The 17,775-nt window shown below is 40.0% G+C and overlaps 1 protein-coding gene across 2 annotated transcripts in view; it reads right to left on the bottom strand.

Annotated features, from left to right (window-relative positions):
- Cad86C (Cadherin 86C) overlaps window positions 1–17,775 on the bottom strand; it is a 201,122-nt gene that overhangs the window by 21,629 nt on the left and 161,718 nt on the right. For both annotated transcript variants that reach the window (XM_083131444.1, XM_083131443.1), the window contains exons 8-12: window positions 11,089–11,281; window positions 6,813–6,903; window positions 3,771–3,923; window positions 2,439–2,594; window positions 164–317 (exon numbers count right to left, since the gene is read on the bottom strand). In XM_083131444.1, coding sequence (XP_082987570.1) covers window positions 164–317; window positions 2,439–2,594; window positions 3,771–3,923; window positions 6,813–6,903; window positions 11,089–11,281 — 747 coding nt within the window. The remainder of the gene's footprint in view (window positions 1–163; window positions 318–2,438; window positions 2,595–3,770; window positions 3,924–6,812; window positions 6,904–11,088; window positions 11,282–17,775) is intronic.

Here is a 17,775-nt window from a genome sequence, read left to right on the forward strand (position 1 = left end):
AGCGAGTTCTGAACAAGATTTACAGCTTTAGAAAGCTAACTTCACTCTCATGTACAGCGGGTTAACCAACATGTGAGTTTTGGAGAAAATTTTATTATTGTTAACTGTTATTGAGGCAAAATATTTTTTATAATAACCAAAAGCAGTAAAATATAACACTCACCTGGGGCTAATTCTCTGTCGAAGCCATGGTTGTTGGTGCCAACAGTTATGATTCCCGTGATTGAGTCCATGTTGAGAGAGCTGTTCAGGGCTCCAAGAATGTTTGTGTAACGAATCTTTCCAAAGAGTCCTGTATCCACATCCTCAGCCTTCACCTGAAATGTAAGGAAGAAGTCAATGGAAACTTTAGGGGTTACGGATAATTTTGTACCCACTAGAAATGGACAGGAATCTAATACAACATTGGATAATGATGCAAAGGTATCGTGAAGGCCACGGATATCTCATTCACTCCTTATATGAAATCAGGTAACTACAATGAGTTTTGTCTTAGAGCAGTAAGTAGACACTTTTGAAAATTTACAAAAATAGAAAAAAAAATAGTACATGAATTGATTCATTAATTTCATTTATTTTACTTTACTTTGCTTTTGTGTTACTTTTGGCTAACTGAGAAGATGAGGATGGATGATGATATGATGAAAGAGATGAAAAGAAAATCACAAAAGCAGCTCCACATAGGATTATCCTGGCTGAGAGTCCAGATGCCAGACCCTCAGTCTGTAAAATTCAGTCCAGGGTGTAGTATGTGGAAGAGAGGTTGACATTTGGGTGTGTATAGAAACAGTTACACCCCAGTACATGAATTAGACAATTGTGCTGGTAAACAAATGCATTTAAAGCATTAATCGGTAAATGGACAGTGACTTATACTTGTTTATTAACTTAAAGTGAAAGCAAAGTTTTGAGACCTTCTTTTACGAACTGTATACCATTGTAAATTCTGTGTACGAGATGAGACATTAACATAGAAAAGCAAGTGCATCACAACTCATGTGCTATTGTTTTTCATTCTTACAGTGGATAGTTTGCATAGTATTTTAGTAATAGTTTGTACAAGGGTCGTTCAAGGTTGACCAAGACTTTCGTGCATAAAATATTAATGAATCAATGTAGCGCTGCATTACTTTAGCAGGACAGACCATGATTTCTTGCGAGTAACCATGATCCTTTGCGATGCATTTGGCGCATCTGCAGTAGTGTAAACAAAGATGGCGGCAAGTAGTGTACCTGTTGCTGAGGAACAGCGGTGAATAATGAAATTTCTCGTGAAGGAAAAGGTGAAACCTGCTGAAATTTGACGTAGACTGCAAACACAGTATGGTGAACAAACACTGTCACGGGAAAGAGTGTACGAATGGTGTCAACAGTTCAGTGAAGGGCGAGAGTTCGTAGCAAATGAACCGCATGGACAAGTTCGCCCAACTGCAGTCACTCTGGTGAATATCGGTGTTGAGCAAGTATCCATGTGGATTTTTTGGAGAAGGGTGCCACAATTAATGCCCAGTATTACTCAACACTGCTTCACTGTGCTGTACGTGGGGCCGTTCAGAAGAAAAGACGTGGAATGTTGTCGAAACATGTCATTCTTCTTAATGCCAATGCCAGGCCACACACGGCCCTTTTGACTCAAACAACAGTGGCAAACTTGCACTGGGAGGTTTTACCACACAGCCCTTACTGTCAAGATTTAGCCCCCAGTAATTTTCACTTGTTTGGGGCTCTTAAAGAGCATTTGGGCGGGATGCACTTTCAGACAGATGAGGAACTCAAGAACGCTGTCCTGCAGTGGTTACGACACCAACCTACTTCTTTCTATGCCAAAGGCATCAAGGAACTTCCACACGATGGCAACGGTATCTGGATGTTCAGGGGGATTACTTTGAAAAACTGACATAGTTTGGTGCTTCTATGTATGTATATTTCCTGTCTAGAAATAAAAGTCTTGGTCAACCTTTAAAGACACTTGTATTAAAAATATTTCATATATCGTATGTTGCAGAGTGGCAACGGAATGTGCTACAAAGGTTTACCGGATTTGAATCTGGGTAAGCCACGGATATATCGTTCTGGTTTGTCCCATCATTCATCCTTATCTTCACCATTAACCAAAGAGATAGATGAGCGATGTAAAATAATAGAAATGGAAGGAAAGAAAGAAAATTTGAATACTTGTCCTTGCATTTTGCAATAAAATGTGTATTGCTGAGGCAGGCCATGGTTTAATGTATCTTGTAGAAAGTATATCCTCCATTGGTTTCCAATTGGTGGTCCGCGTGATAGATTCAAGTGGTACAATTACACCTGTTTATTAACTGCCACAGTTTTACTCCCAACACTTCTTGGTTTTTCAGAAATGGATAGTCCAAAATGTTTAGCAAACTTAAACAATTTTCTAGACAGAACCCATATAGTGTAGCCTTTTATCTACTCACCTCAACAACTCTAGTCCCTGCAGTTACATTCTCAGGAAGGCTAACGGTGTATTGCTTTTCTAGGAACACGGGAGAGTTATCGTTGACATCGTCTATGTACACTGTTACCAAGGCTCTGCTAGATAATCCTCTGCTGGCAACTTCCCGGGCGACGATCTGTCGGGAAATAAAAGCAAATCTATAAATTAGTAGGGGAACCATAATTTGCTTTCATATCCAGATTAGATTGATTCATTTAGTATATTTTACTTCACTTTTATGTCATTGTTTGCGAATTGCGAAGTTGAGGATGAGTGATGATATGATGAAATTGATGAATGGACACTCGCAAACATCCATGCCCAGGCTGGGATTTGAACCCAGGACCCCTGGCATCGTAGTGTGATGTGCTAACCACTCCACCACGGAGACAGACTAATATTATTAGAATAATTAAATCAAGACGACTTAGAAGGGCAGGCCATATGGCACGAATTAAAAGGGAAATAAGAGCATACATGATTCCAAGACTAAGATGGAGGGATAACATTGAGATGGACCTAAAGGAAACAGGTAAGGTTGGAAAAGATTGGATTGATCTTGTCCAGAATAGGGGCTGATGGAAGGCTTGTGTTTGCTGCAACCATAAACCTTCGGGTTTAAGAAGGCTAGAGAGTTAGTTAGTAGTTTAGAAACAATATTTCCGAATTTCACACAATCAGACATGTTTTCTAATGGGTGCAATAAGTTTACGTACCTACTGTTGCAGTCACCAGACACACAGTAAGGGTTAATGTGAGTGCAGTATCAATTCTTTGAAAAGGAGAGCTAAGAGTATTTCTCTTGGTCAAATTGCGGACCATTTTATTGTATAAATAAATATCTCTAGATGTCCCACCGTCATGCCAAATGAACACAGAAATTGTCAGGTGATAAACGACTTGGATTATGTAGTAAGTCTTGAAGCCTTCCTGGCGACGAATGATGAAAACATCCTCTGATGATGATGTGAGTGATGATAGCTCTCGAAACCTTGGAATTCTTTCCACAACTCACCAGCCCTAGAGAATCTTTTCAACAACTTGGATTATATCTGTATATACATGGGTTGTAAATTTAAAAGTTACAACACTGTCAGGAAAAATGTGATAGCATCGTGCATGTATTATGTAATTGTGGAATAAGCAAATAATAGCCAATGCTATGTCATGGGACTGTGACTTGTTAGCATATAAAATTCGGTATTCGTTAGTGTTTTTGCCATTGTCCTTGTCTTGAGGGAAAAATGTATTTATAGTTCTGTGTAAAGAGCAACACTGAACTCAAGTATATGCACACTGAATATCTTCTCACCTCAAATTGTACCTCCTTGTACTTTTCATAATCCAGCATTTTGTTGTTTTTCACTCGGATGACGAATGCGGCACTCTGCTCCACAACGGACGGAGATATCTCGAAGGTCCCGTTGTCCTTCTCCAGAGACAAAGAGAATATTCCATTCTGACCCTATTCGGAGTTCAAAAGAAAGAGAAATATAGTCAGTGGGATACGTGCCTCATATTACATCAGGAAAGTATTAAAATATGTGACGATATCACAGCCTGGCTCAAGTCCGGCCGCAGGATTTTTTCTCGGGGGGGGGGGAGGGGGAAATGTAAGGTGATACTTTCCCCAGTTAGAATTCTCATAATGGGCCATTTCACGAAAAGTGGACCTACTCCATGTAAATAACAAAATGAGTTAATATGTAAATTATTATTACTATTAATTGCATTAAGGTTTAGATGTGTATGAATGCATATCATTTGCACATTTCACCAATAAAAGTCAAAGCATCTGCAGCCTACATGCTTCACAGACAAATGTAGTCAAAATTTGCTACATTTTTAAAACGCCACACACGTAAAGTACTCGTTAATGCTTTTCATGCATTCAGCCTATGCCATCACACTCAAGTTTTCTTCATTTGTTAGCAGACACCATGAACTACTTCATAATTCTACGAAATCAGTTTATTATGAATATTTTAATCCAATCTTATGTATAGAACATTACATTTTGTGTGTAAAATATCGCACACGCAATGTTGGAATGCCTCTAATGCATTCCCAACACTAGGATAATTTGCATAGACACAATCTGCTGTCTTTCACGGCACCCCTCGGTCCATGTTCTTAAGCTACAATTTCACAATTCGAATTACATGAAGTCTTTCCAGATATCTTGAAGGAAGGGGGGCAAGTGCGCGCCTTTGGCCTGGTTGTTTTAAGCAGTAAAATATTCCCGGCAAGTTTCTTTCGTCTCTTTATGTGCTCTAATTCTATATCTATTTAATTACCGTGTTTAGTCCAAAATTAAGGTGGGCACTACTGTCGGATTAAAAGTTATAGATACTAGAGTTCGGACTCAAATTTAAAATTAATCATTAAAACAAGTTATATAAAAATTTAGCTTATTCAATTCCTCGTTAATCTGCACACGGCGTTGTCCGTTGAAAGGTCCAGGTACATATTTACTCCGTTGAATAACAATCATTATACGGAAAGTAACCGGCGTTTGGCTGTAAATAAAAAAAACGACATAGATATAAAAAATGTTTACTTTACATGAAAGGTACAGATGTCCTCCATTTTTCAACATAATCGCCATGTAAATTCAAGCACGTGTCATAGCGTTTCACCAACTTACCAATCCCTTCTGCATAAAACTCGGTCGCCTTCGAATTCAACCAACCTGTCGCAGCATTTTGAAGATCCTCATCGTCAGCGAAGTGCTGTGCCTCAAGACACTTCTTCATGCGAGTGAACAGATGAAAATCAGAAGGAGCCAAGTCCGGGATGTACAGGGGATGATAAAAAACGTCCCATTTGAATTGGCGCAAATGGTCTGGTGCTCGCCGAGCAGTGTGAGGGCGAGCGTTGTCATGCACGAACACCACCCCAGATGTCGGCAGACCGCGACGTTTGTTCTGGATGGCTCTTCTCAGTTTCTGCAAAGTGTTACAGTAAACTTCAGAAGTGATTGCCGTCCAACTTTCCATGAATTCCATAAGCAATATTATCTTAGCATCCCAAAACACGGTGGCCATAACCTTCCTTGATGACAAAGTTTGACGGGCTTTCTTCGGCTTGCTCGGAGGATCGGTATGACCCTATGCCATTGACTGTTGTTTTGTCTCAGCGTTCACATACGCCATCCAAGTCTCGTCGCCGGTCACTATTCTGTTCAAAAACTCCCCCCTTCAGTGTTGTAGGGGGAAAGAAAGTCTAAGGCAGAGACCATTGAATTGAATTCACAGGTGGCCGAGTTTTATGCAGAAGGGATTGGTAAGTTGGTGAAACGCCATGACAAGTGATTGAATTTACATGGCGACTATGCTGAAAAGTAGAGGACAGCTGTACCTTTCAGATGTAAAGTAAAAATTTGTTGTATCTATGCGTTTTTTTATTTACAGCCAAACGGCGGTTACTTTTTGAATGATCCTCGTAAAATCGACGAAAAAAATCCCTCGGGCTATCGACCAGGCGAGTTGTGGAAATGATTCCAAGCTTTCGAGAACTAACGCCACTCTCATCTTCAGGGTAGAAGTCAGTCACTGAAGATGAGAGTGACGTTAGCTCTCGAAAGCTTGGAATCTTTTCCACAACTCACCTGGTCGATAGCCCGAGAGAATATTTTCGTCATCATCGCCAGGAAAGCTTCAAGTCTTACTTCATTATAAAATCGGATTCGCAATGTAAATTGACAATGATAATGGATTTTAAAAGCAGACGCAAAGAGTTTCAAAACAAGACCAATATTAAATTTGTAGGACTACCCAATACTAAGAAAAAGGTGTTTCACAAAATTGATAACAACGGTTAATTGACAAACTTAAAAAATCTGAAAATAAAGAATTGTGTATAAAATCTTTCTGCCTGCACCGTACTAAAATTTCATTCCGAGCGGACAAGCCGTTTTTTATTTATAGAATTTTAGAGAGAGCGACCGTTTGCAAAACACACAAAAAATGCCCTTTTTTGTTCTCACGACGATAAGAAATAGAAGGCACACTCGAAAAAAAAATTAATTAGCATAGATTAACGCAGAATTGAATAAGCTAAACTTTGATGTACCTCTTTTTGATGTAGGTCTACTGGTAACTTTTAATTGGAGTTGAAACTCGAGTATCTATAATTTTTAATCGACAGTAGATTGGAGTGTAATACGTTCTCCTGATTTAGTTTAAAAAAATCATAAAACATCTTGTATAAATAGCGTTATATTGTAATAATGTTAAAAATTCGTAACATAAACCTACTGTTATATAACGTAGTGTTATTCTGCCTAAAAATTTAATTCATAACATAAAAAAAAATACATGCATGAGAATAGATAGGATTTTGGCTAATTTACCAAATCGTCGTCTTTCACACGTGGAATCCAGGGGTCCCGAAAATCCAGGGCAGTTCCTTGAGGGCTCTCTTCTTTTATTCGGGCTACGTAACTTGCAAAGATAAGAAAAGATACATCAAATTAGCTGGAATTTAAGATTTTTAATTACAAAGCGTTCTTATGAATCAATCATATCAACACGTGTTTGGAATTACCAGTGAAGTGTCCAGGGAGGTTATTGTAAAACTTACAGTCCGCCACTTTACACAGATTTAAACTTCAACTAGAAAGAAAGTGTTTTTTTAAGCAGTGTAATACAATATGGAAGTGGGAAAACCCCAGTCTCGTGAGCATGTGCAATCACAGGACGTACAAAGGAAGGAGAAAAATAATATGAACACGCCACCACATGGATTCCACTAGAGATTCCCTCCCTAACCTTTTTCGCGCCGTCAAGACACGCGAAAGTAACGATTTCTGATTATGTAAATGCCAAAGGCGCTGTTCTATTTCCTCAATGCATACATATACATAGTACATAAAGGCATTATATGTATACATTCGCTGAAATATCTCTTAAAATGCATTTGTCTCTCCATGGTCCATTTAGAATAAGAAGGTCTCTTTCCAGAAATGGAAATATAAGAGTTGCTCGATCTCTTTACAGGACATGCAAATATTACATCATTCCATAATTCATTACTGTGCAGAATTGAAAATGCAAGGAAAACTGTTGTTTAGATATGGGTTCACAGACTCAAACAGCCTTGCATTGCGATAACATCATAAGGGAGTGTGAGTCACCGTTTGCATGTCTAATAACGACTTGTTGCACGGCCTTGACACGCCAGGCAATGTTGTTCATGTTTGGTGATTCACTCTTTCCGTCCCACACGTAGCAGGTTTGTTAAAGGCCCAGGAATTTGAAATAACTTCAATTCCGGTCCAGAGAAAATCAGCAAGCGTAAATGGGTTCTGGAGCGTAAAGAACCTTTTTATCTGTAAAGTATTTCAATTGGGTCCAGGAACCTTTTTCCGGATCAATTTAAATACGGCCCAGAAACTTTTTTCCGGATGAATTTAGGTACTGTGCAGGAATTTTTCCCGGATGAATTTAAGTACTGTGCAGGAACTTTTTCCCCGGATGAATTTAAATACGGCCCACGAATATTTTTTTTCCGAATGAATTTAAATACTGTCCAGGAACCTATTTTCAATATAACAATACGCAACTTCGACCGAATTTAAATTGTGCGAGAGAAAAGGTTCCGGTTCTGCCAGGAACACATTCGAATTTATGCGTTCCTGGATCTTTAACACGGAATGAGATCTGGGCCCGTTGGAGGCAATTCCACTTGTCCTAAATATCCAATCCAAAATCCTGTGAACCGAAACGGCTTTTGCCTCTCCACCAGATGAGTGAAATAATGCATTCGTAATATTCAAGGGGTCCCGGGTTCGATACCCGGTGGAGGCACATAGTGGTTCGGATCCCGCTTTAAACTGTAGGTCAAATCCCGATTAGCCTTACTGTGCATAAAGTGGACTTAAAACACCAAATCAATCAATCAATAATGCATTCGTAAGGTCTGCGTTCCAAACCGACGATTTGATTTGCTTTATTTTATTTCGCTTTTTGTGCCACTTTTGGCTAATTTGCGAAGATGGGGATGAGTGATGATGTGATGAAATTGATGATTGGACACTCGCAAACATCCATACCCAAAGCGAAGAGACCATCCCGCGTCTGTAATATACTCTTCGAGTATCTGTCTTATAATATCCACTAAGGATTGAACAATATATTGCTCAAATACTTATGGAACACACTGTAGTATAAAATTCAAGTAAGTACGGCTACATTCCTACATCAAAAATTCCAAATTAAATGTAAAAAATGCACATTATTCTCAGAGGCGAGGTGGTTAAAGAACGTTTCAAAATCGGGGGAATTTTTGCGATAGTCTTATTTATCTGTTCAAAATTGAAGGGCTTGGGTGTAAAACATGATAAGTAACATTTTGGTCATTTTTGAGTTACAAAGTAAAATGTGCCATCTTTCAATTTTCGAGTGAATTTGCCATGTCATACAATTTGCATTGGACTCAGTGAAGCCTTCTGAAATTGGTAAACACAACAAGAAAACAATTTATCTACAGTATAGCTTCTAATAACCTTTTTTCTTAATGAACTCAGAAAATACAAAAATGTCACTTACCATGTTCTACACCCAGCCCTTCAATTATTTTCGTTAGTCACGTAGTCACATTTGAGATAAGCTAAAACGCAATAAGATTGAAGTTTCCTCAAATTATTAATTAACCATAACCATAATGCTAAGGGCAGGGGCGCCGACTTGTCAAAATTATTGGGGGGGCTCTGATCACTGAAATAAATAAATTAATGAATGATTCACTCCCTCCCTTTTTTAAAAATAAAAATTACGTCTTCGTATAGCAGTTTTTAAGCAGCTATTATATTCCTCATGCAAATGAAATGTAACATGAACGTGTGTCTGCTCATTTGTTTCTTTAGATAACAATTAACATTTTTATTTAAAAGTAGGCTATGTATTTACATTAAGAGGCCAACATAACAGTTTTATGCCGGCCTCGGTAGCCGAGTGTCTTGGGTGGTCGGCTCAACTCGCTTTGATCCGGAGGTCTCGGGTTCGAGTCCCGGCGAGGGCATGGGTGTGTTTTAATGTCCGCAACAGACTTGTAAAGAAAGGACCTGTGACGGGTGCAAATAACCTTAGTGTTAACGTACCCATAAAAATAGTGAATATTTACAATATTTAACAGTTTTATTTAATTATTTACATAAATGCTAACACAAATCGCAGGCAAATAGTTTTACCTTTTTGTTCTTGCTACAATATTTTACTTTTTAAATTTAATTTTGCAATAATAAATAAACACATAGCACGCCGTGCTTTAGCTTTAATGCCTTTGATCATAGCCGTTTCCGCTTTCGCAATACAGACTTTTCATAAGCTTTACTTGCGTACTTTACTTGCAAGCCAGTGTTAAATAAACTCAAAGACTTTAGAATTATTTTCCCCTTATTCTTTGGACTAGAGGAAGAGATTTCGAGGATAACTAAATATCGTACATATCAATATTGTCTGAAAGTTGTGTTTACGACCTCAAATTGTTCAGAATTCACTAAACAACATACTGGTATAATTGTCGTATCACCTCGTTATTTTGAAACTCCTTTTAGTAAAAATGTTAACACTACTCATAATTATATACTTAGTATATAGTAATAAGTCATGTGTTTTGCTGTCTCCGTTCATAGCCCTCCCCCCAAAGTTGATGGCTTAGCGGTCTCAGCCCCCCAAATTTGATGGTCTAGAACATTTCAAATGTGTTTTTAAAGTTAAGTTCATGTTGCCCAATTCGGAGTAAATTTTACAAGAGAAGCAAAATAATACATTAGATCTTCTTAAGGAAAATTATTTGAGGGGCTCTGCCCCCACATCATTACCATTGGGAGGGCTCGAACCCCCCAAGCCCCATGGAGTCTGCGCCTATGGCTAAGGGCATTTCTTGAGGAGGTTGGGATGTGTCACTTAGAACAACCTCAACATGAAGAAAATTGCATCATGCTGGGTTCCAGATATTGTCACCATTGTGCAACCATCAGATACGGCTAGGTATTGTTGCTACAGGTTTCATGCAAGTGTTGATGACATTATCGTGCATTTTTGCCACGGGTCACCTGAATTGTGATCCACAATCGCTGTTCTACCTTTGTAAACATGTTTTAGAGCAGTACACAAAATGGCGTTCACTTCAACCTCTTACATACAACACAGCACTCGCTACACCGCCCCCTTTTGGTACTCCACACATCGACATGGACCACACTGGCAATGCTCAATGCCTGATAATACATGCAAGATGTTATCACCTCTTTCTGACAGTGTTGCCACTTTTAAATTTACAGCCCATGTATGCTAACGATTTTAATGACTTCTGGTCAGTGGCGGCGATTGGGTTCCAAAACCGAGAGGGAGGAGGCTTCGTGCCAAAACTGGGGGTGGACAAAGACATTATATTTCCCTTTGTACACAAGGTTTAGCATAGTGCGGGGGCAACTGCCCCCTTGCCACTGCTTCTGGTAGAATATACAACTCATATCTGTTTCTCGTCTTTACATCCTGGCCGTTGTAAAATGCACAAGACCTGCACTATTTAATGTTAACAACAATATAATTAAGACATTTTGGTGAACTTTCAAAATAATTTTCTACCCATGCAGGAACGAAACGATAAGAGTAAGAACTTACTTCTCGTTCTCGAAGTGAGGAGGGTTGTCGCTTAGCTCGTCGAGCAGCAGAGCTAACTCCACGGTGGCAGACATGGCCTCCGCGTCACCTATGCTGGTTTTCATCTCTTCGGCCATGACGGTCAGCATGATCGGCTGGTGCGAGTGCGTGATGGATATCAGTTCCTTCAGGGGCCGAGCCAGGGTGATATTTCCTGTGAACGAAGAGGAAAAGCATGACAGAAGAATCCTACAAGCAATAAACTCTTGATGCCACAAAACGTGCATTTAACATCCTTGTATCTTCAATGTTACTTTGTCCATACTCAACCCACACAAAAGAACGTATTTTAAAATGTTTCAACATAGATGTCAAAGTATATTATTGAAATTATGAAAAGAAAATTTATGCAATAGGTAAAGTTCCCCGTGCATAGGCTGTAGCACCGTGCCATGAAGGCACATTTAGGGGATGAGGGGGTAGGGCCCCACACATTCTCGATCTCGGCCATTTTGGAGGTGATCAGGTAAGCAGCAGGCTTCCAGCAGCCTTTACCCCCAGAGTTTCCCCAAGCATGGCCAGAGCCGCTCCATGCGGGAACAAGGCCGGAAAAATTCCGATCTTGGATCGAACCTTCCGTGCAAGTTCTATTTTTAGGTCAGTGAATGTTCAAAGGATATGTACCTTAATTTGTAGCCTTTTTTGTTTAATATGTACTTACACTTTTTTACAGCCTTTTCAATATTAAGTGTTCCGTTCTGCCTCGGGTTCCCCTATATGCGTATTCTTTGAAAGTAAAATTTTCTTTCCAACTCAAATTTCCTTATTATGTTAAAATAAAAAAAAAACTATTCGTGAAACAATGATTTATTATTTTTAATTGTGCACTTCAACGCAATGAAGTTATTCAGAAAACTATCACCACACACGAGAGCTGTATGTGACAAAATATCCAGTAGTATAATGAACAATAAAATTATATCTTTTGAACACAACGGAGGGGCATAAAAAGTTTATACTAAAGTTACTTGCACGTAAAATAAGTGCTAAATTAAGAATTCATAAATTAATTAAGAATATGCCAATAGTTTCCAGCAAGATGAATCACAAAGTTCACATGAACAGAATGTCATTTAATTCGATGGTTCTTTATCTGTTGAAATGGAGACGTTAATGTTATGAACTGTTGCAAATAATCTTTTGAATTCGGAGAAGATTCAAGTTAATGTCACCTCATCTGTAATTTCAGAAAATGCCAATACAACCAGCTGTCTGAATGTGAATGTGAATTTAAAATTTTGGGGTGCGTCAGCACTAAGGCTATTTTGCACCCGTCACTTTATACGGGGTCCAGCCCCTTATCGTTACACATAACAACTCTAACGTTGCAGAATTAAAATCATAAAATATTAAAATATTCTGACTTTCGTTAAAAGCTGAGGCTGTAAAGGGGCACTCAGCACACATAAGGACAAAAGAACAGGACAATACAAACAAAATTATACTGGCGATGGGGCCAGTCGCCAGAGCCTCGTTAGTCTTGAGTCCAGGGTGTACTAACGTGGAAGTGAGGTTGACATTTGGGTGTACTATGTGGAAGGTCACCCCCTTACACCCCACAACCAGCTGTCAAAATCGTGCAATTTTCTTTAGAAAAAACCGGAAATCAGATAAATCAAATATACAAGAATTTCAATCTTCTGCAATGTTAATAAAAAACTGTAAAGTGCTACTGGAATCTTATCCAGTTCCTTATTGTAATATTGTACGTCATACTTTCACGACATAGAAACATTAATTTATATTTGAATATATAGGGTGTCTGAAAAGTAATAGCGCAAACTGACACAGGTGAGAGTACACCATAATGGAAGCAAAAAAATCTCAGTAAACATGGGTCTGCAAACGAGCAGTTTTTCGAGATAATCGCGAATGTGTGATTACAAGCCGCCACTGACTTCATTGTTTGCAAACGTCGTCCTAGTTGGTAAAATGCTAATAATATGTGCGAATGTGTGGGTAGAAGCCGTCACTGACTTCAGTGTTTGTAATCGTCGTCCTCAATAATACAGTATGAAAAATCAGATCTCATTGCTTTTATTGAACATTATACTTACTTTAACAAGGAATACAGCACTACTTTAGTATATTCTACGTTACAATTATTGTACACTCGTACCTGTTAAAGGAGGTGTTCAAAGTGTCGTCCTTCCATCTGGATGCAATACTGTATGCATTGAGTTTCGAATTTTTCGAACACCCCCAGATCATTTCGGAATCGGTCACAAGCATGTACAATTCTCTGTTCCAGTTCTTCAACCGTGTCAACGGGAGTGTTGTACACTACGCTTTTGTGGTGACCCCAGACACAAAAATCCAAAGGATTTAGATCCGGTGACCTTGGAGGCCACGGTACAAAATGCAATCAATGACGGCTTGTACCCACGCATTCGCACACATTATTAGCATTTTACTAAATAAGACGAAGTTTACAAACAATGAAGTCAGTGGTGGCTTGTAATCACACATTCACGATTATCTCGAAAACGGCTCGTTTGCAGACCCATGTTTACCGAGACTTTTTTGCTTCTATTATCGTTTACTTTCACCTGTGTCAGTTTGTGCAATTACTTATGAGACACCCTGTATTAATATAAATTTAACAATTTTTAATTTTTACTGTGAATAGTAGGTTAAAATTATTGCTGATGATGATTGCTCATGCATTACTATTCTTATTCATTGCATCATGTTTAGTTCCCCTTGCGTAGTGGAGATATGAAACGGACAATTGGTTCACCAGCATCTGTGGCAGTTAGGGATATTCGCAGCGACAAACGGCACATGTCGCTTATCGCTTGTGTGACACTCGAACTGGACCGTTTTCTCACTACTGTGCTTCGTGTCGCCTCGTCTTGTTTTGCGCATCCGCGGCGAATGTTTTGCTTTACCTAGATTTCACACCGAAGCGTCAAGCGAAACGTGTCGCTTGGAAACGAAACATTAGTAATCAATTGAACCTTTCGAATGGAAGCGACACAACGAACTGCAAGTGTCGCTTGTAGCTTGCGTGTCGCTCGGACTGGGTCGTTTTCACTATACCGTGCATCATGTCGCGTCGTGCTCTTGTTCGCGCGTGCGCGGTGGATGTTTTGCGTTAGACTGGCTGTGCTAGTGTCGCTTGCAGCTTCTGTGTGAATTCTCCGTGTCTCTTATCGCCTGCAGCTTGTCGCTTTGGTGTGAAATGTCCCTTAGTTGTACATTTTATGGTTGAAGAAATACTTGTTTCATCTTGGGCTCAAAATTTTCTCGCTAGTTTTACTGGCGAACAGCTCCGCACAAAAGAAATCCAGCCCGATTACAGCTTCCTCTCGCTCCTCTTAAGCATGTAACGAGGATACCAGAGTGAGGTCACGTGATGAGGGATGAATAATTCACCTCCAGCCTTCATCCGCATCGAGCCGCTGCCTTATCGCAACTTCCGATCGCACAGGTCGTCTTTTCTACGAACGAGGTCAGTCTCGTATCTCGGGGAGCACGCGAGCGCAGTTCCCACTCCTCTCAAGGCTTGGAGCGCCACACGAAATCCAAGGAGCTATTTTCTCTCCCCTGGCGTTATTGCGAGAGCGTCGTACAATGACTTTCTGACAGTTTTACAGTCGATCAGTATTGTTGGTTCTAAATATTCAGACTGGATCGTTTTCGATGCAAAATTTCTTCAGTAGTAATTCTTGAAGCTTTCCTGGTGGCGAATGATTGAAAGGACTTCAATCCCTGAAAATGAGAGAGACGTTAGCTCTCGAAAGATCGGAACTATGTCCGGAAATCACCTGGTTGATATCTCGAGAAAACCTAATCCTTCTTCAGTAAGTATTCTTTTCAGCGTCGGAACATGGATACTTTCCCCATTATAATCGCTTAACACTTTGTGGGATTTTGAGCTATTGTCTTAAGTCTACTTTATGCACAGATAGACTAATCGGGATTGGGCCTACAGTTTCTAAAGTGGGATTCGAACCATTGTGCAATGTACCTCCTATGGGAATCGATTGATTGATATGTTTCATTTTACTTCGCGTTTTGTGCCTCTTGGCTAATTTGCGAAGATGGGGATGAGGGACGAAATGATGAAATTGATGAATGGTCATTTACAAACAACCATGCCCGAGCGGGATTCAAACCCGGGACCCTAACGTCGCAGCGTGATGTGCTAATCACTCGGTCACAGGGTCCGCCTCCACCGGGAATCGAATCCGGGACCCTTTGATTACAAGGAGACGACGTTACCACTACGCCATCGAGAATGCCAACACTTTGTGGTTCCCTAAAAGTAGAAACATTAAGAAATTTTGGAATAAATTGGTGCACAGGATTAAAGAAACTTTTTCATTGGAGAAACATCAGAAACCTTCAAATCTTCTTCACACATTCCGATACTGGGACGGGGTAAAATAGCTTTCGGCTATGTGTCCAACGTAACTACACATTTGTGTATCAGTGCTATAAAGTACTGAAGGAAACAATTGGGAAAATGTGCACAGAATCAACTGAATTAAGCCACCACCCGACTCCACGGCGGGAATTAGTCCAGAATTTTACATTTGGGATTGTAAGGGTAAATTTAGTTCTAAAAATTACGATAAATTGAGCTTGTGAAATTTTTTTGGGAAATGTTGAAGAAACGTTTGGCGGCTGTTAGGGGTGTGTGGATAAAACACTTCTCCATGAAGTGCCCCCTTATTGGTGTTTTAGGTGGTGGACACGTGTCACTTCACACCATGGGTCCCGGGTTTGAATCCCGGTCTGGGCAAAGATGTTCCTTGCGAGTGTCACTTCGTCAATTTCATCATTTCATTACTCATCCATATCGTTGCGATTAGCCAAAAGTGGCAGAAAAGCGACACGAAATAACAAAAATCAAATCAAATCAAACTTATCACTTCACGCTTAGACGAGATTTATAGAAAGGTAAAGAGCGATTTCCTCTCCTTCCGTCGAGGCAAGGGCGTGCCGAAGAATGACTGACGGGGATGTAGTATACCCAATTGCAAGTGTTAAAACAACAAAATTCCGAGAAAATATTCGAGGAAGGTTACATGTTCCATTTATGGCTAACTGTTCACAAGCGAACTCTCAACACTTTTTCATATTCGGAAAGCCCGTAACAACAGTAAATGCCACACTACTTGTACACTAAAGTTTGGAGCATATTCTTACGTTACCGGCTATACCCGGAAAACCTATCCTAAGCATTTCCCAACTCCCGAGAACACTATAAATGGGGTTAACAACGTGCCTCAGGAGGAGGTATGGTACTGGGTTATGGTGGATCCCAAGTACGTCTAAAACTATTCGGCACGGACATACCAGCTGCAAAAACTATACGATATCTGGGGGTCTTTATAGACTCCCTTCTTACTTTTGGCCCACATATCGATACCGTGTGCACTAGAGCACGGAAGAGAATTGGATACCTTACACCACTGCTTCGCTCACCGGTGTTAGCAATGAACTCTAGATTACATCTGTACCTAATGATGGTCAGACCTATTCTTACATATGCAGGCGCAGTATGGCTGCAGGCGGCCAATACTCACCTGGTTAAACTCCAACGTCTCCAAAACCGTGTGCTTCGAGCTATTGGATGTTATCCGAGATTAACATCAATTGTGCAACTACATGAGGATCTGGGAATTCCATATATCCGTGAGGTATTGGAACACCATAGGACTAAGACATGGGAAAAATTGGCCACCCATACAAATCCCCTTATTAAAAATATAGGTACAATTAAAACCAAATATCATAGAATAGCGCTTCCACGTCCATAATTGTTATTCTGTTGGCTTCTTAGAACCAATGTGGTAATCAAGTTACCACTTTATGTTGTAATGTTTTGTGTTGTAAAATTATGTATGTATTGGGTTTTTTGGGAACAAAAGCACTGTCCCCTTTAGCGACAGATGCAAAGGGTTGTAAATGTCGATTGTCACCTATAAAATTGTAAATAAAAATGAAGTTCTACACCTGTAAATGAATCCTAAAACAAGATGCAGGCCTTATTACTGCTGATGCCCTGACCGACTTAGGTCAAAAAAAAAAAAAAAAAAAAAAAGCCTCAGGAGGAGAAGCCAACTAGCACGCCAAGGATGGAGATCGGGTCGCGAGAGCGCGACAGTGCCGGGCGTGGAATATCGTCTACAGGGCCAGAAGCCGTGGGCCCCAAGCCAGGGCCTGTCATGAGGCGAGACGCCTCAGGCCAGCCAGCGGGACCAGCGTCCAGACGATCCGGAGATAAGTATCTGCCCCTTTATGGTGCTATTCCTTCTGCCCCTAACTTCTCCCTCTTAATAATCTATTGGAGTCACTTCCATTGGTCAACGGGTCCTACCTTCTAATACAGAGGGTGAAATCCGGTACGACTAAGGTTTTAACGCCCCCAATTGTGTCTCCAGGGACCAGCCCTGGGACAGGAACCTTAGCTCGTAACGCTTAGATCATCAGTTCTCGGTAAGGCTACAAATATTCAACTAATTAGATGGTGCAATGAACTTCCATCTCCACAAATAAACTTAGTAATGCCCTGAACAGTACATTAAAGTTGTATGTCACTTAAACTTAACTTTGGAATTTTGAGTTCGTTATTTTCCTCCCTAAACTTACATTTCTTATTTTGTCAACTATTTAGTGTGTCACAGGAAACCAACA

The sequence above is a fragment of the Lepisma saccharinum genome, chromosome 11, assembly GCF_977018435.1.
Source record: "Lepisma saccharinum chromosome 11, izLepSacc3.1, whole genome shotgun sequence".
Lineage (NCBI taxonomy): Eukaryota > Metazoa > Arthropoda > Insecta > Zygentoma > Lepismatidae > Lepisma > Lepisma saccharinum.